The 20,115-nt window shown below is 43.1% G+C and overlaps 1 protein-coding gene across 1 annotated transcript in view; it reads left to right on the forward strand.

Moving 5' to 3' along the window:
- The first annotated feature begins 10,844 nt into the window (after positions 1-10,844).
- The window catches only part of PLXNC1 (plexin C1), a 74,396-nt gene continuing 65,125 nt past the window's right edge, over positions 10,845-20,115 (forward strand). Inside the window, exon 1 of the mRNA XM_077339053.1 lies at positions 10,845-12,172. Within this exon, the coding sequence (XP_077195168.1) occupies positions 11,228-12,172 (945 nt within the window). The 5' untranslated portion in view covers positions 10,845-11,227. The remainder of the gene's footprint in view (positions 12,173-20,115) is intronic.

Raw genomic sequence — 20,115 nt, forward strand, 5'->3', positions numbered from 1 at the left:
TAGAGTGCATTTAACCCTCAATATTTAAAGGCTGTTTTGAATCTGGGCTCTCCTCCATGGTAGAGGACCCGTGATTGGCCACAGGTGGTCATGTGACAAACTTGCCTTAAAGGAGAAGCCCCTAATTTCTCTCAACTTCTGTCGGTCCTGGATTTTTTCTCCTTCTCCGCCCTTTTCAATCCTCTCCCCCACCCCCTCCAAGAAAAGAAAGAGACTCCCTGCTTGGCTCCTCTACCCCCCCCCCCCTTCAAGAAAACAAAGAAAGAGGCTTGGCTCCCCCCCCCTTCTGAGCTACCCTAACCACGTGCAGAACACTTTCCTGTTTCAATGGGGAGGGGGGGAAGAGGAAGATCCGAGTTCAAAGTGATCTGAATTCAACAGGATTGACAATGGAATAAACAAAGTAAGTGCAGACTCTGGCAGGGTCAGCTTTAAGGAGTCAGACTAGCTGTAGTTAGTCGGAAGGACTGAACTCAGACAATCAGCTAACTATGGTTGGTATAAAGATAGATTCAGGTGGGTAACTATGGTTGAAGCAGCAGAACAAAGTTCAAGCCCAGTGGCACTTTTCAAACCAGCAAAGTTTTATTCAAATTATAAGCTTTCCTGTATGCACACTTCAATTGCAATCATTGAAGGTTGTTCGTAGAAGGTGCTATACAGACAACAATAGAGAATGCAAATTACATATCTAATTGAAAACATGGATGATTTTTCACACTATAGGCAGAAAAGGCTATGTGCTCAAAAATATAATTCTACAAAGAAACATATGAGCAGCCAACATGCATCTGTAATTTTGAGAAAGAGAAACCTGTTACAGAGAAGGAAACATGCTGCTGTTACAGTTTTCAGACCTATTTTTGAGAAACAACAGACTGTCTCTATAGAAACATTAAGCCCCACAACAAAATTCCTGGAAATTGAAGTTCTGACAGCATCTTAGCTTCTGGACTCAAGCTGGCCTGTTACATAAAATCATAAATATATTCTTCATTAACTGTACATGAAGCTTTTGACAAGAACATAAAGAGAAATGGACTAAGCCAACACAAAATTATTTCATAAAATAAATGTTTGCAGAGAGGGAAATGAACATATGTAAATTCTACATTTAATTTGCAACATTCAGGTTCCTGTTCTTGGAACTGAATCCACGGGTGTCACTTACTTTCAACACTGCTGACTTCCTGTGTGACTTTGGAAAAATCAGTTTGTTTCCTTGAGTTTCTTTCTTCCTCTTCTGCAAAGCAGAGGGAGGCAAGCATTCCTATCTCACATGAAGAAAAATCAGGTATTAATGACCCGTCCTTTTTTTGTTTGTTCCTAAACTAGTTTTTCTTGGTTGTACCGGCATGAAATCTTGCTCAGAAATCACAGAGAAGTTCCTTGTTGAGATTATATTCTGCATTTCATATTTACTTAGCCCTTTTATCCCAAAATCTCAGAATGGCATGTGTGCTTGGGGATATACATAAAGAGGTTTAGAAATAACTTGATGAAATAGTGAATGGCTTTCTGCTGGTATTGCAATGCATGCAAGGATAGCACTCATATGGTTGCAGGAAAGGTTCAGAAAGAGGAACTAGAATTGAATGATCATCCATGGATTGCCAGGTCTATTCCGCACGACTTCAATGTTGCAAAAGGCTTCCAAATTGTAAACGCTACTAATTTGCAGTTATGCACGACGTTGCACACAATCTGCCACACTCCTGAAACAGTCCCGCAAAAAGCGATTTGTTGTAGCGCTTAAAGGGAAATCCAGAAAAGAGGATTCACCCTCCGAAAAGCGCTACACTCTTGCAAACAATCTGCAACAGTAGCGAAAAAGACCTGTGTGTTCCCATTGTTGCGGTTCCAGAAAGCAACGAACCGGCGAGCCTTCATTCACCCAGCAAGGCTTCTCCGGCTACAGTCCCTCCACAGAACTGCTTTAAAGCTCCCCTAAGTCACCAAGCACAACACAGCCCCGTTTGCATCTCCCTTTATTTTCGGCCGAAAATCGCGCCCGTGCACAGGGGGGTGGATTTTTCTTTTCACTTGGGGGAGCGTGGTAACGATGACTCGCCAGCTCACACGCCAACTGCCAGCTAGATGGGTCCCTACGTTAGGAGGAATCAAGGAATCAAGGCATATTTGTTGCAACGTGTTTTTCTTTTAAAAAAAAAACCTGTTCTTAAAGGGAAAGGGGCTTTTCGGGAGCATGATAATGGCCGCCCATTGGCTGTTCGTTTGATTGACGGCCAGGGGCGGGACAAAGCACAGAAAAAATCGCTTCCTTTCTAGCGATTTTTGGCGAGACCGGAAACCTGTGGGAAATTAATGAAACGCTACTGGATTTCACTACAAAGGCAGGTATGCGTAACTCAGAGACTGCACTATTAAAAATAGCATTTCCGCTACCAGGAACCAATTGGCAACATTGGTCCTTGTGCGGAATGGGCCCCAATCTCCAGGTGATGGCTGGAGAACACCTGGAATTACAATTTATCTCCAGCTTACAGGATTCTATTTCTCCTGGGAAAAATGGTTGCTTTGGAGGGTGAACTCTATGGCATTGTATCTTGCTGTGGTCCCTCCCTAAACTCTGTCCTTCCCAGCCTCCACCCCCCAAAATCTCTAGGTATTTCCCAACCCAGAGCTGGCACCCCAAAACAAGAGCCATATCCAAGTTTTACAAACTGCAGAGGGTTTGCATTTACCTGGAAACTGGCTTGGATGTTGTGCTGAGATGTAACTGAGGTGCTAAGCCTCAAAGTACCAAATGATCACAAATGCCTGAAGTCCATGTAAAATGGAAAATTGCATGACTCTGCAGTGAACAGAGAGAGTTTGCTATGGCTTTGCAGTTCTTTCAGAAAGATTTACTTTGTTATTCATAATGTGATCCCAAGTCTTCAGAAGAATATATTTGCAGCCCAAGCTATAATTGATATGAGTTAAGAAAGGATCACACTATTGTCTATAATGCAATGACCTTCAAACTTTAACCAAGAACTGTTCTCTGAGTCACTGCCATAATTTTAGTTATCATGTTGACTGTTGCCTTTGTGATCCGAACAGTTGCTATTTTGCAGCAGAATAAGCACCTCTTGCTTTATATGACATCTATAATGATTCAGATAATATCTCCATGACCTGCCAGGTTTTGATCTCCTATTTTTCTTTCTTAGAAATAAATATTTAGATAATGGTGTGAATTGCTGAATTAATGAAAAGGGGATAGTTTTGCTGCCTTAGCCTTAGGGGAACAGTCTTTTTGACTAAGCTTCCCCATACCTTTGAGCCAAAGGCCAATATATATTTTGTTTAAATTCTGTGAAGAAGAATAGATCATAGCGAAGGACTAAACCATCAGCAAATATTAAGTTGGAAAAACAACCACTCATGAAAATGCCACTTTGAAAACGGTTTAAATCAGGAGGCCGTTTGTTGTTTTATGACGATTAAAAGAAGAGATAAGACATTTCTATTTCTATTTATTGTTAAATTTTAAAATGTTAATTAGAGCCTAGGGTAGGTTCTTTTTTTCTGTTATCATATTTATTTTGAACCATCCTTTTTTCGTGGTGTGCTCTCAGCCTTAGCCATCAAAGCAGTACTTTTGCAGTCAGATAAAATCCACTTTTCAAAGTATGGATCCTAATTTCATCATTTCCGAAGCTGATCATAGCCTGCTATAAATAAAACTATACTTTGTATTTTGTATATATTTTGTATTTTGTATATATTTTGTATATATTTTGTAAAGCTTAATTGCTTTAGAATTCCTTCTGTTTCTCTGATGTGATTTCTCATTTCCTGCTATTCTTTTCCATGTTTTACCATGGTCATCTGAAATGGCTTCCCCTATCATGTCAAAGGAAAATGGTCAGTTTTGACACCTCCTAGTACTGCTATATTCTTTTCTCTATGACATCATGCTCATGAGGAATGGATCCTGTGACTCATTTTGCACAAACAAAAGTGGCTGGCTCTGTACATCCTCACATTAGTGATTGAGACCTTTCATTAGCTCAACACAGGCGGGAATAAAGGCTGAGCCTCCGATGAGTACCCTTCCCATTAGCAAACAGCAAGTTTGTAACCTAGCTGAGGCTGCAGAAAGAGCCTCTTGTGGCGCAGAGTGGAAAAGCAACAGACATGCTGTCTGAAGCTCTGTCCATGAGGCTGGGAGTTCAATCCCAGCAGCCGGCTCCAGGTTGACTCAGCCTTCCATCCTTCCGAGGTCGGTAAAATGAGTACCCAGCTTGCTGGGGGGTAAACGGTAATGACTGGGGAAGGCACTGGCAAACCACCCCGTATTGAGTCTGCCATGAAAACGCTAGAGGGCGTCACCCCAAGGGTCAGACATGACTCGGTGCTTGCACAGGGGATACCTTTACCTTTACCTTTATGGCTGTGGTAACAGCACTCTTAATGAATGCATGGATAGAGAAGTCTTTTCAGATTTTTCTATAAGGAGAAAAAAGAAGTGTTGTTCAAACATCGGGGAAAGTTCATACAAAGGATGTTCTCTCATTTCATGGAAGGGAAGTGGCATGAAACTCTGGATCAGGGACTCAGGTTTCTTATCTGTGTTTCATAGGCTCTGAGCCCATGCTGCTTAAATGTTAGGGGTTTTTTTGTTGTAGTTGTAAAATCCTGTTGTCATCCCTATGCTGTCATAATAATATTTTTGTTGCTACATGACATGTTTGAATTTATTTCCTTATCCTGTTAATTCCTCATTTGAATTTTAAAAATCACTTACCTGTTGTGCATTTTCTAAATTATGTAACAGAGCAGCAGCTGCTGAGCTCTGACAAATTCTAAGGCAGAAACTTCCCAGGCAATATAAATAAATAAAATAAACCTGTTGCAGGGAACAGGAATAGTGAGATGAAAATCAAATGGCATGGATTGGTACTAAAATCAGATCCTTATCCATATTTTACTCAGAAGCCACTGACTTGATTGGGACTTGCCCTGTACATGCTCATAGAATTGAAATGTTAGGCTGAATTGCAACTGCCAATTTAATCTTAAAATATGTGTAAACCCAGATGATTTCCACATATGCTTTATACTTCTCCTTTCCCACCTGATGTAGCATGGAATGATGGAAATACTTCCATTTACAAACAAGTGCTCAAACGTGAGTTCACCAGAATTCATGCCTCAGAACTTTCTGCATGATTCTAAGTTTAGAGTAACTGTGGGTTGGATTCCTGGTTAGTGGTGGGAAGACTAACTCCAGTTGATCAGCACTCCTACATTTATATGTCACTGACAGCCATAATTAGTTTCTAGCAGAAATTCCTTTGCTGCATTTCTGTGAGCAAGGAATGGGAGTGGGAAGAGCAAGGTGTGTGCAGGTTCATGTGCCTTCCAGCTGCAGTTAAAGTTGCTAATATGGACCAACAGCAGTAAGGGAGAGATTCTGAAAGGTCTTCCCTGATGCACATATACCCAACAATCCATTTGCCCAGAAATATATTCCACTAAAATATATTTGTTATTTTTGTCCTGACTATTCTGAGGGCCATTCCGGACAAGGACCAATGTTACCAATTGCTTTCACAAAGCGGAAACACTATTTTAAATAGTGGAATCTCGGCGTTCCGCCTACCTTCATTTGTAGTGGAATCCAGTAGCGTTTCATTCGTTCCCCACAGGTTTCCGGTCTCGCAGGAATCGCTAGAAAGGAAGCAATTTTTTTCTGTGCTTGTTCCCGCCCCTGGCCGTCAATCAAAGGGAACAGCCAACAACAGCGGTTGTTATCATGCTCCCGAAAAGCCCCTTTCCCTTTAAGCACAGTTTAAAAAAAAAAACATATGTTGCAACAAATATGCGTTGATTCATTGCAACGGAGAGACCATCCAGCTGGCGTGTGAGCTGGCGATTCATCGTTACCATGCTCCCCCAAGTGGAAAAAAGATCCCCACCCCCCCACGGGCACGATTTTTGGCCGAAATTAAAGGGAACTGGCGAACAGGGGCTGTGTTGTGCTTGGGGACTTAGGGGAGCTTTAAAGCACTTCTGTGGAGGGACTGTAGCCGGAGAAGCCTTGCTGAGTGAATGAAGCCTCGCTGGTTCGTTGCTTTCCTTGCTCCAAGGGGGGGAAAATGGCGATCGCTTCGCTGGAAGTTCGGAGGAGAGACCCAGGGGGAGGGATTTGTTGCAACCGCTACATTGAGAACACACATGTTTTTTTCGCAAGTGTTGCAGGTTGTTGGCAAGAGTGTAGCGATTTTCTGAGGGTGAATCCACTTTTTCCGATTCCCCGAAAACTGGTACAACAAAGCAATTTTGGCACTAGTGTTGCAGGAGTGTTGCAGATTGCTCACAACATCATGCGGAATGCAGTTTTAGTGGCGAAAACAAAATATAAGACTAGTGCTATATTAAAGTCGTGCAGAATGGCCCTGAGTTTTTGGAAAGTCTCAGAATTTATTTCTCAATATTGAAGTACTGGTGACATCTTGTGGTCAAGATACTGAAGTGACACATAACTGAAATTTCCAGAACACAATTCGAGTCCAATGGCATCTTTAAGAACAACAAAGTTTTATTAAAATTGTAAGCTTTCTTTTACACAGCACAGTTATTCAGACCAGATTAGAGTGAACATAAGGGCTATGTTGCACCAGACCACTGGCCCACCGTCATGTATCCATAGCTCACCAGATGCCCCGGAAGGCCCAGGGAAACAGAGGACAAAGCCTTCCCCTCTTGCTTGCTGGTATTCAGAGGTATTTTGCTTCTGTAAACAAAAGTAGTGTTCAGCAACCTCGACTATTATCTTCCATGAATTTGTCTCATTATTTTAAAGCCATATAATCCAAGTCCTGCTGCAACATGTATAACAAATTAATTAGGAGTGTAGTGAATATTTTCTTTAGTCCTGAATCTACTGCCAAACAATTAATTTCATGCACCAAATTCCAATATTTTTGAAAGAGCATTTTTTTTGTTTCTCCAGACCACGCATGGATTTATTTATTTACTTACTTATGTGACTTATATCCCACCACTCCCATACAATGGCTCATGTCGGGTCCCAAGGTCCTCATTAAAAATCCCATTAAAACTCCAGTTAAAAAGACATACTACTACAATATATGCACAGTGAACAGGCAATAAATAACACAAGCCCCACGCCTAAGACCCACTATCGGAGAGAAGAGGGGGCTTAGCTGGCAACGCCCAGGTGCTAACAACAGCCCTGGGTGGGGGCATAATCTTCCAGTGATCTTTCTCACTGCCCTGGCCTCAACCTCAATCATGCCATCCTCCTCCTCCCAATAATATTTTTTCTAAATTGAAAATCTCCAAATTTTTTCTTGTCCAACCTCTTGATCATATTAGTTGGCTTTCACTGAACCTGTATGGAGCAATCAGAACTGTACACAAATGCAGATGTGCCATAGTACAATGTTGACTTTCCGTCCCTCTCCCACTAACCTCTAACACCATGTTTGTCTTTAACTGAGCAAATATTTTCAATATGTTCTAGACCAGCTATATCTTCCCTGCTCAGTTATCTTTGCTTCAGACTTCATTACAGAAAGTACATATAAAATGTGTTTCCAGCTCATGTTGCAACCGTTGGAGGAAAATGGAGAAATATGAGATTAAACATGGGAATTTTATTCCATTTTTAGGCTACAATCTTGAGCATGTATACATGAGAGTAAGTTCCATTGACTTCAAGTAATCGTGGATAAGATTTGGAATATTACAAGCATAAATTCCAATAAAATGAGCTTTGCACACAGTTCTCTTTCAGTCTCTGGCATCTTCAGTGAAAAGATTCTGGGTAGCAGAATTGTGAGCCTCCCCATTGTTACAAATGGTAATGACCCAGCAGAGATGCTGCCAGTTCAAGCATATAATACTGAGCTAGATGGACCAATAATCCAACAGTAGCAGCTGAATCTGCACAGAGCTTTTATTCCAATCCCAGGTTGATTCAACCCCTGCCATCTATATTGAATGCAATTTCCCCTCTGCAACAAGCATGATTGATCTGGAGTGACCCTAGCTTCCCCCCACGATATCCTGGAGTGGATAAAACCCTTGATATTTGAAAAATCGGCATGAGTAAAGGTGCAACTTCCGGCTTGTCCCAAACTAATTAGCTGCCTCGAGCCTCCAATGCTATAGAAAAGCCCTGATTGGCCAGGATGTCAGCTCAAAGGTTTCATTGTTCCCAGGTTGCAAGGCTTCCCTTAAAGGGGAAGCCCTAACTTCTCTAGGCTGAGATTTGCCTCTTGGTTCCCCCCTTCCTCTGCTGTCTCCAAGCCTCTTCCTCCCCAATCAAGAAAAGAAAGAGGCTCTTTCTTTGCTTGGCTCCACCCCCCTTCTGAGATTCCCTAATCACGTGTAGAACACTTTTCTTTTCTGTTTCATTGAGGAAAAGAGGAGAAGAAGAAGAGTTGGTTCTTATGCCCTTATGCTCTCACTACCCAAAGGAATCTCAAAGTGGCTTACAGTCACCTTCCCTTCCCTCTTCCCACAACAGACACCCTGTGAGGTGGGTGAGGCTGAGAGAGCCCTGATATTACTGCTTGGTCAGAACAGCTTTATCAGTGCCGTGGAGAGCCCAAGGTCACCCAGCTGGCTGCATGTGGGGGAGCGTGGAATCATACCCGGCTCACCAGAAGTCCGCACTCCTAACTACCACACCAAACTGGGAAAGAGGGGAGGGAAAAAGGAAGACCCGAGTTCAAATTGATCTGAATTCAGCAGGATCCACAACGGAATAAACAAAGTATGGTAAGTGCAGAATCAGCCTTGGACTGAAGTTAGTTTCACATGTGCATTTATTTCTAAACAAACACATATCAGTAGTCCTTCTATATAGAATACATTTATTATTGGCCAGTAAGTATGTGGACAGATTGTTAGATGTGGATTGGGAAACCTTGGTTCAAACTCCTGCTCACCCAAGAAATTTAATTGGTAATCTTGAGCCAGTCAATATGTGTCAGTCTAACCTACTTCCTGGGGTAGATATAAATAAAGCCTATACAGGAAGCAACAAGATACTGTGATCTACTCTTTATCTGCTGAAAAATAGCAAGGCAACAACTATTTCTCAATAATGAAAATATACGGATTGCCACACTCATCCTGATTACAGTTTAAACCTTAATCTTTGTAGCTGGTTATATTTATGCAATTTTAACATAAACGGTTGATGTTTATACAACAGGCAACGCTCCCCAATGAATTTTAAACAAGTCGATCTTATAAAAATACTCCATTAACTTTGTCATCAATCTGTTTGAAGTTTCAATCAATGCTCAGAAAAGGGGGGTATTGTAATTACTTTCCATAACCCCTGTAAAGAGGTGTTTCATGATATCAGAGTAGGCAGGACCATGTATCTTGCCACTCCAATAAGCAGTGTGTGATGTCCTTCTTTTGGAATAAGAGCCATTTAACCTAGAAGTAGTCTCTTTAAACTGGACAAACTTCCTAGTCTATCCTACTTGAATATGTCAACCATCCATCTGGTGGTGATTTACACTCTAACAGGGGAATCACAAAAAGTGCTCTCCCCCCCAAAAGAATGATTTATATATTTGTGCTTATAAAATGTGCTTATATATAATGCTTATAAAATATAAGATTTTCATTGATTATTTATATACTTTATCAGTTTTTGAAGTTTCAGCAGATATTACCCAAGAAAAACTAGACTGTTATACACTTAGGTCTTCTGTTCATGTTCAAAAGTACAAGTATTTAACTTTTTCTAGCAGGTTTCCATTCTTGTGCAGTCTTGCCGACCCTTCTTGCTTACTACCAGCTGGTCCCTCACAAGTCACCACAGAGATAATTCAGTTTAGAGCAGTGGTCCCCAACCCCCGGGCTGGAGACCGATACTGGTCCGTGGATCAGTCAGTACCGGGCCGCGGCTCCTCCTCGTCCTCCTCCCTGGCTGCTGCGTCAGATGGTGGCGACGTCCCTCGGCAAAAGACTACCCCCCCCCGGGCCTCAGTAAAATTGTCAAGCGTAAACCAGTCCCCGGTGATAAAAAGGTTGGGGACCACTGGTTTAGAGGGTGTGTGTACAAAAAGCATTTTGGTATCATGGTGGTCCTTGAATAGAACTATCTGCTGTTTACAGTGGTTTTGTCTTCTATTTGGCAGAAGGGGGGGGAACCTGTTTGATGGAGCTGCAGGTTACTTTTTTGAAGTGTTAAATCTTCTGCATTCAAATAGCCAAATGCAAACAACTGATATCAGGCAGAGCAGCATGCACAGTGTGGGGTGGATACAAAATAGGGTAAAGGAGACAGGAAAGGGCCCTGTGTAAGGAGAGGGGGGAAAGGGAAGGAAACACCTCCAGACTGCCAATCATGGTACAGAAGATGTTTCCTGAGAAAACATATTGGGCAAGGTACAGAACCCATTGGCAAGTCTACTGGGAGCAATATCTGCTTGGCTCTTGCCCTTTCACAGGCACCAAAAGGCTACATCCCTGGCCACACCCAGTTTTTTTATATGCCGACGGAGAGGAGCACGACTGGGGAGATGCTCAGTTGGCCAAATGTCCCTCAATAAATAAACCCCCTCTCCAGTCTTAAAAGAAATACTGAACTGGACTCTCTTGACCACATGGACTCCCCGCAGCTAGCAAACCGCTCGCAGAGTGCTCACGGATCGCCCAAACTAGAAGCAATGGAAGTCCCGATACCTGGTAGTAGCACTGCTTGGGGTTTTGGGCTGGCGTCCACAGGAAGTGTCCAACTTCCTGCAGGGAACAGGGGGGAGAAGACCCCGCCCCCTTCCATCCCCTGATCCAAGCGAGGCTATCCCGTACATTCACCTAGACCTTGCTGACTTCGCCTTCCCGCCTCCCGGCATCTGGTGGTCTGCGCGCGCCGGGAGAGGGAGCAGGGAGCACGTGCAGCCGGCTGCCCAGGCGCCCCAAGGGAGGCGAAAGGCCGAGGGTAGCGGGGCCGGGGGCGGGGACAGCCGCTTTTGCACCAGAGAGCGGAGGGAGTGACGGAGAGCCTTCCTCCTTGGGTGGAAAAGGGAACTTCCACGCGCGCCACCCGGCTCGGTGAGGCACGAAGGAAACCGCAGAGCGCGCGCGGGGAGAGCGGCGACTGGCGGAGAAGGCTTCCCGCCTCCGGCACCTCGATGGGGCAGCTGGCCCAGGCGTTGCTCCCACGGCCGCCGCCCGGCAGCTAGAGGTCCCCGGGCAGCCGGAGCGGGGCTCGCCGGCCATGGCAGGTGGCGGGCTGCGAAGGGCCAAGGCGCGGGCGGGCGGCGGCCCCTGCTGGGTGCTGCCCGCGCTGGCGGTGGCCTTGGCTGCGGCGGGGGCGGCGAGCCAGCGGCTCTTCTCTCTCCCTCACGCCCGCATCAGCAACCTGGCCGTGACCGAGAAAGGCGCGCTAGTGGCCGGCGGGCCGTGCGTGTACCAGCTGCAGACAACGCTGGCGCCCGCCTTCGCCGCCGGGGCCCAGCTCTTCTGCGTGAACCGCTCCGACGCCGTCAACAAGCTCCTGCTGCCCTACGCCGAAGAGGAGGGCGGCCGCCTGCTCACCTGTTGGACCCAACCCGACGGAATCTGCTACCGGAGCAACCTCAGCGGGCCCTACCCCAACGGGACCATGCCGCCGGAGAACAAGGTTCGGCTGCAGTCGGTCACCAGCTCGCCGCGGGGCTCCTCGGTCGGGAAGATGTTTTACCGCAGCCCGCACTGGTACCTGGCGGCGGCCACCACCTCTTGGAAAGAAGGCACGGCCAACAGCACGAGCGAGGAAATAAACGTCCTCTACATCGTGCGAGAAAACGAGCCCTGGGTGGGTGAGGACAACAGTTGGCAGTTGCCTGAAAGCTTCTATTTCGTGGATGTCTTCCTGTGGGGAGGACACCTCTTCTTCCCTTTCTATCAGTTCAACATCGGGCCCAAAATGGTCATCGTCCCCCAAGCCCACCCGAGATTGCAGTTCAGCCAGACGGCCTTGCAGTGTGGCCAGAAAACCCGCATCCTCTCCTCCAGCCAGCTCAGCCTTTCCGAAGGCCGCGCGTTCTGGATTGGGATCTTCACCTCAAACGATTGGCAAAGAACACCCCAAACGACGGCCCTTTGCCTCTTCGACCTGAAGCAGGTGCTAAAGGATGCCACAGCCTGCCAGTTTGAAAGTTTCAAAGAATTCCATAATTGTGTGAGTAATCCTGGCTATTTATTAAGAATGGAAGGATGGCTGTGCTGGGTCAGACAAAAACATGGATAGTTAAGCCAGCCAGATGTTTTGATAGTTCATTTTTACAGTGCAATCCTAAACAGTCCTACTCTAATAAATCTATTGAGAACAATTGGTTTAGAAGGGTATAAGGCTGTTTGGGATTGTACTGTTAAGGTCTTAAATGTTTCCTGTTTATTTTAGCTCCTTTAGTCTGTCCTGGAAATTAGGCAACGGTTTACAGCATGCAGAAGAGACTAGCACAGGTTGGTATTGTTGTCTAAAGATTTCTAGGTGATTTGGGGCATATGAGAGCCTAGTGGTTTTTCTGAATGCCTCAAAGTACTTGCATTTCAGTACTACCATCACATGTTTATCTGAAGGAGGAAAAAAAGACAACAATAGAAATGCCTTTCATGGAACATACATATTCTAATGATTTTATTCATATTTCCAGTGTCATGCCTTCTGAGTCCAATTACACCACAGCAGCCACAAATTTAAATGTTTCAGCAGTGAAGAAATTCCAGATGTGTGAGTTTATCTAAATTGGCCCACCAAGGTCTCAAAGTGGTGAATTATAATAGTGAAGAAATATTATAAAACCACATTAAATACCAGTACATACAATAGACATATTAAGCTCAGAACAAATTTAGAGTCCAGTGGTACCTTTAAGACCAACAAATTGTTGTTCAAGGTATGAGCTTTCGTGTGCATGCACACTTCCTCAGGTTTGTATCGGAGGAGGGCTCATACCTTGAATAAGAATTTGTTGGTCTTAAAGGTGCCACTGAACTCTAAATTTTGTTTGCTGCTTCAGACCAACTCGGCTACCAACTTTAATCTATTTTAACACACTTTCATTGTCACATACAGGTTTGTAGAAACAAAAGAGTCGTTTATTTCAATCATTACAGTTTTATCAGTGGATACTAGTATTATTACTTTAGTTATTTAGATAATTATGCCATATGTTTTTTCCCCAATGGAGATTCAATTATCATTGTCCTACATTTTATGTTCATAACAACCCTGTGAGGTAGACTTTGATCCCATCAAAACCAGGCATGTCCCTTTACCCTGTACTGATAGGTGTAAACCATAAGCAGCACTTCTATCTGATGTACAAATTCAGTGGTATTGTAAGAGGCAGAATGTAGGGTCTTGGATCCCAATCTCAGGGCATCCCCACAAAAGCTATAACCAGGAATGGTTTCAAGATTGGTGAGCCCCTTCCCTGCACCCTCCGGGCCCATCATTGGCCATTTTGGAGGATCAACAGGATCATATATGTTCATATCACCCAATAAATGTTTTACACATTTTTTAAAATATATAAAAAATTAACTCCCAACCATTCAGGAAACTCCTCCAGGACCACCAAGAAACCCCAGGGTTTCACAAAACCCTGGTTGAAAAAGCCTGCAGTAATGTGGCACAGATGATAAAGAAAATGGAACGCAAAAGGGATGCAGTGGAACTGTGTAGGATCCTCTTCCTGGAAAATAGAGGCAGTCTTCCAACACTGTTTCCTGGAACTTTATGGTATGAAATAAACTCCTGTAAAACAGCATCCCTAAGTCCCAATCCAAGCAGGGACTTGGATTCAGAAGTATTCTGTGGTTAATAAAATAGCTGAGTTGAAAACTACTAAGATACTGATGAGAATCAACAGGTTCATGTTTACCTGATTCTTTTCCCTGTATGAATTGTTTATTAAGCTAGCCAAAATCAGATGGATCTGGATAATGCATTTCTCCCAATGTGATTAAAGCTAAAACGCCATTTTCCATTTGAGTACTTGGCCAGGGAATTAGACACAGTTATTTAAGATTATGGCATCAGGAGACTGCTTTTTAAACAGAGATCTTATGATATATTCTTTGGGTATTGGACTTGCATAGTCAAACTTTGGCAGACTTGTGCCAGATGGTTTTCTGGCCCCTTACAGCTTGTGAAAGTTAATTTGAACTAAAATTAAATTTATAATAATGTTATAATTATTTATTTGACTATACTACTATTAAAGAACATTTCAGTTCAGTTCAAACTTTATTATAGTCATTCAGACCAAGTTATACATAAAAGACCAAAAGAATATGGTCATTTAATATAATACAATTTAAAACAGATCATAAAATAGAACTTAAAATTACGCTACTTTAGAGCATTGGATTTTCATGACGGTGGCACAAAGCCAGCTGAGTTGTCACCTGGGGGACTCATCACTTAGCTTCTTTGCTCGATCTGCATCATGATGTTCTGGCAACATTTAAAGGAGTGGTTCAATCAAGTTGCTACGAATGTCTACATAAGCAGGGCAGTAAGACGGAGCATCTTTCAAGGGTAAATGCCCTTCTTTGTTTACATATTACCAGCTGAGACAGATAAGTGGCAGGGGCCAGAACATACCTTGTTTTAACTGGGGCCAAAAAAGTTGGAGCTTTACTCAGGTCCAGTTGATGTCGATTGTCTTGTATCCGCTTGATTAACTAATGATGTAGCTTGATCGTGAGCTAATTTGGATAAATGTATGGAGAAGCCCAGACTTTGGATTCCTCTGTGAACAGCCTTAGTCCAAGAAGATTGGAAGTTGTCATTCAGGGTTAAAGAAACTATACCCTGTGGGTTATGTATTAATTTCAGCCACATTCCTATTGCTGACAGGCAGATTTTGTCTTGGACCATTAACATTCCTGTTTCCAGACACAGCATGGAGTTGGTTATACAGCATGGAAGTTGGAGAAGTGCCCAAAGGAATTTAGACTGGACCCTTTCAAGTTTGATAGTATCTGATATTGAAGCACCCAAAAATGTACCATAAGTGAGTTAGGCTAGAGATTTAGCAGAGTATAGTTTCAGGGCTGCTGGTATAAAGAATCTGCCCTTTGCTCGATTGAATTTCAATATATTATTTGCTGATCTTTGGCCTAGTTTGATGTATATGAATAATGGATGCTCTTTACTCCAGAGGCTTGAATATATACACCTAAATATTTCAATTTGGTTAGTTGTTCAATTTTGTGCCCATTTAGCATCCATGTTCTAGATTTTGGATGTTTGCCTTGGTCTTCTGGTAGTTAATTTCAAGGGTTTCTTTTTCACAATGTTGGGCACGTTTTTTGAGCATTCGCCTAATCCCTATGGGGGTTCTTGAAAGAACATAATTTCTATTTTTTATTAATTTAAACCAATAAGTAGCAATAACTTTGCTTTCTGAGATGCTCCTTTCAGGTATCCCCACGCACATAGCTTTATGCACACTTGCTCTCACACATGCAAAGAAAATAGAGTCCGATAGCACCTTTAAGGTCAACAAAGATTTATTCAAGGTGTGAGTTTTTGAGTGCAAGCACTCTTACTCAGAGTATGAACTACCATCATAACAGTGGGAATATAAAGCTAAAGTTAATTCTGTTAAGTTAGTAAACTGTGTCAGAACATCCAAATTCAACCATATGATAAAAAGGTAAAGGTATCCCCTGTGCAAGCACCGAGTCATGTCTGACCCTTGGGGTGACGCCCTCTAGCGTTTTCATGGCAGACTCAATATGGGGTGGTTTGCCAGTGCCTTCCTCAGTCATTACCGTTTACCCCCCAGCAAGCTGGGTACTCATTTCACCGACCTCAGAAGGATGGAAGGCTGAGTCAACCTTGAGCCGGCTGCTGGAATTGAACTCCCAGCCTCATGGGCAGAGCTTTCAGACTGCATTTCTGCCGCCTTACCACTCTGCGCCACAAGAGGCTCTAGCCATATGATAATTCTTTGCTAAAACAGCTAATCAGTCCTTTTGAGTTCAGCTGCTGTTCACAAATACATTGGAGAAATAACTGTCCACGTTCGTAATTAATGGCACACACTTTCCCAGTTGTTGCTGGCCCCCTCCATCGTGGAAACAAGGCTTGAATAAATCTTTGTTGGTCTTAAAGGTGCTAATGGACTCTATTTTTGTTGTGCTTCTACAGACCAACATGGCAACCCACTTGAATCTATGCAAAGAAAATGTAATTCCTGTTGGAATTTTGCTTGATTGATTGGGATTGCATTTGTATATCTGAAAATGGTAACCTTTTGGTATTGGTGTACTGAACCTGTCCTTTTCTATTAGGCATGTGATTGGTGCTGATTTGAATTATAAATGAATAGAAGAGCTGTTGTCTACTGTAATTGGTTCAAGTGTTTGGTTTAAAAAGTATTTCTTTCACACACACACACACACACACACACACACACACACACACACACGACATTCAGTAGAAACATGTTGACTGCACTCTAACTTTCAGAATGTTCTTACTTAGCTATGCATGATGTCACTTTTTTTTCATGTATTAAAATTCACACAAGGCTATTACTCCCACTGAAAATTACAAGATTGTCAAAAAGGCTTTTCTGGGCCTGGTAGTGGATTTGTATTCATAACTGTTTAGAGGGCACCTGATCCCTGGTGATTGGACAGTTCCTCTGAGCTCATTGCAATGGATTACCCTGTATTCCTCTACTTAGATATGGAAGTGCCCTGTTTTAATTTTTGCACATGAAGTATCTGAGATGGCGATGACAAATATGTGTTTATTGCATTGCAGTGGAATAAGCCATGACTTCCTGTTATTTGGGGTGATAAATACACATCTGGTGTTTGTATATATTGCATTAGAATGGGTATACATACATTTTAATTTTTATTAATGTGGAAGACAGACCCAAAAGACACAATAACAGAACACCACTAGTGGTTACATATAGCTCTCAACTCAAAACATTTCAGCGCATCATCAGTGTCTTACAACCTCTATTGGATAATGACAGTTCTTTTCCCCAAGTACTGGGGGGGGGAACCTTTTCTTGCTCACAGACAACCCCCCAATCTCAAACAACTCCTCACCTACAACATCTAATTTGAACATGGACACTGGTACCAGAGCTTGCAACAAATCCAGATGCCAACTTTGCTGCCACATATACTCCAATAACACAATCACTGGACCTAACAAAATCACCTACACCATCACTCATTTATTCACATGCTCATCTTCTAACAGTGTATATTTAAATGCCAACAATGCCCCTCTGTTCTCTACATAGGCAAACAGGTCAAACCCTGTGCCAAAGAATTGATGGATATAAGTCTGATATAAAAAATCACAGGACTGAAAAAACCTGTAGGGGAATGCTTCAGCCTTCTAGGACATTCAATAAGAGACCTCAGAATAGCAGTTTTATTGCAAAGGAACTTCAAAGACAGACTAGACAGGGAGATTGCAGAAATGCAAGTTATTACAATGCTCAAAACAATGGAGTACCCAGGACTCAACAAGGACATACGTTTCTTATCTCTTTACATATGCTAATGTCATTCAGTTCTTATATCCACATTTCTTACGATCACCTCTTCTTTTTATTTTATTTGGGACAATGTGACTGTAATGTGGTGTAAGTAGTATGTAATGTGATTCAGAATCTAACTGTCTGGTTTCAGGCCAGCATAACAAACTTAGCACCTTGTCACTTCCGGGGATGCTTCCATGTTTGGGTGGAGACAGATGGGGCAAGCAACTAGTCTCTTTTAATTATTTCTTTTCACAATTACTAACCTTGACATTTTTATTTCTCCAATGTTTTTGTGAACTACAACTGAACTCAAAAGGACTGATTAGATGTTTTAGCAAAGAATTACCATACTGCATAATTTGGATATTATGACAGTTTACTAATTTGCCACTAATTTACCTTTATATCTGTACTCTTACGATCCTTGTTCCATTTTGTCTGAGGAAGAATACATGCACTCAGACACTCCATGGATAAATTTCTGTTGGTCTTAAATCTGCTATTGGACTCAATTTGTGTTGTGCTTCTTCAGACCAACATGGCTACCCACTTGAATCTCCCTCACTGGGCTGTTGTGAAGATAACTGGAAGATAAAATGATGTATGCTGCTTTGGGTCCCCGTTGGGAAGATGGGAGTGATATAAATGAAGTAAATAATAAATGAAAAACATGTGCCAGATTACACATTAAATCCTCTGTGAAGGATTTAAAAGATAAATGGATATAACTATTCCTTAAGCAAAATAGTATGCTGGTGTAGTGCTATCCAAATGCTTTTCAAGGCAGAATGGTATGCTGTTGGAATCTGACAAGCCACACCAGCAGGAATTTTGGATGGAAATTGATGCCAGTGCATAATCCTTAATATGTAATCCTGTAATCATCGTTTTCTGTCAGGTTCCTTGACCTTTTTATTTGTTAAAGTAGTACATAACAGTCTGGGTATTCAAATCTGGGCATTCAAAATTGTCGCCTTGCCTTCACCATGCTGATTCTCCGCAGTTACACCACTTGCAGAAATTCAGAAGGTGAAACTTCTAGCAGGAACATGTTGTGATGATAAAAATTTAATCGATGAAAGTCTGCTATTGATAAAATGTTGAAAGGCAAAGAAATACAATTGTCACCTTTTTTTAAGCAGAGCATCATGTGTTTAAATAAACATTGCCACGGCTTAAATTGATACAAACAAGATTTATAGTAGTTCTGTTTCTATTACAGGTTATGCTTTTCCTATGTTTTGATGTTTTTGTCAATATTTGTGAAAATGACGAATTAAGAACTTTTAAAAAAAGACAGTACTAAACTGAATATGGTATCCCCTTTTTTCATGGTTTTTGTGGATGTTGGAATTACTGGAAGACTGTGGGCATGATGAAAAAAACCTCCAACACATAATTGTAAATGTAGTTCAGTGCTGGATCAAGATTATCTGTGATTCTTAAAGTAGATTTAGGTAGGTAGCAGTGTTAATCCGGAGCAGCAGAACAATGGTTATGTCCACTGACAACTTTAAGACCAATAAAGATTTATTCAAGACTAGTAAATAAGCCCGATGCAGTCAAAATGCAGCGGGCGCTAGCAGGGCGTGCCATGAGGGCGGCGGGGCTGTGCAGCCCTGCTCGGCAAGGGCGGGGTCGTCCTGTGGGCCTGGTGCCTACCTGGCGTGTTGGCGTCGAAGGAGCTAGGTGGCTGTTGGTCCGTGGGGCAGGGCACAGCTGGTGGCGGCGGTCCCGAAGCTTCCAGTGGCGGCGGCTTCTGGCTGGCTGCGCCGGGGGGGCGATGTGCTGGTGGCAGCGGCAGGCGGCGGCCTGACGCACCGGGAGGCACTTTGCTATGTGCGGCTGGCGGGCGCTCCCTTGCCGGCAGCCTGATGCGTCGGAGGCGCTTCGCGCCTCCCAACGCATCAGGCCAGCGGCAAAGGAGCAACTGCGAGGCGCGCTGTGCGTGCCTCACAGTTGCTCAGGGCTGGAAATCGGAGGGACCAATCGGCAGGCGCGAAGCGAAGCGCCTGCCGATTGGTCCCTCCGATTGTCTGTCCGGAGGAAGGGTCCAATCCGGACCGCTCTGAATCGCTCTGAACCCCTATGAAAGGCAATATAAAAATTTAATAAATAACTAAATGTCAAGTGATCAACTCAGCCTCTATAATGTTTCACAGTAAACCCAATGCAACACGTAAAACTTAATGAGATGCAATATAAATACATTTATTAAAAAATCAATTATTAAATTAAAATCCTTTCCCATATTATCCCTCAGGGCTAGGAGGCATTACCTACTTCAGGATTGGAGGGGATAAAGTGCAGGAGTGGCATGGATGATGATGATAAATCAGCTGTGTTAGATGTATATTTTATATGCATTCAACATGACTGCATAGGGAGGCCAGGTTCAGACACTGATGGATTTATAAACCTCAGCCATAAGCAGAACAAGTCTTGCAGGCCCTGCAGAACTGTTTTAGGTCCTGCTGGGCTCTGATCTTATTTGGAAGAGAAGGCCCTGGCTCTAGTAGATGCCAACGTTACTTCTCTAGGGCTGGGGGCCTTTAACAGAAGTTGCATGCTGGAGTGTAGGCTCCTCTGA

Source organism: Paroedura picta, chromosome 5 (genome assembly GCF_049243985.1).
Source record: "Paroedura picta isolate Pp20150507F chromosome 5, Ppicta_v3.0, whole genome shotgun sequence".
NCBI classification, from domain to species: Eukaryota; Metazoa; Chordata; class Lepidosauria; order Squamata; family Gekkonidae; genus Paroedura; species Paroedura picta.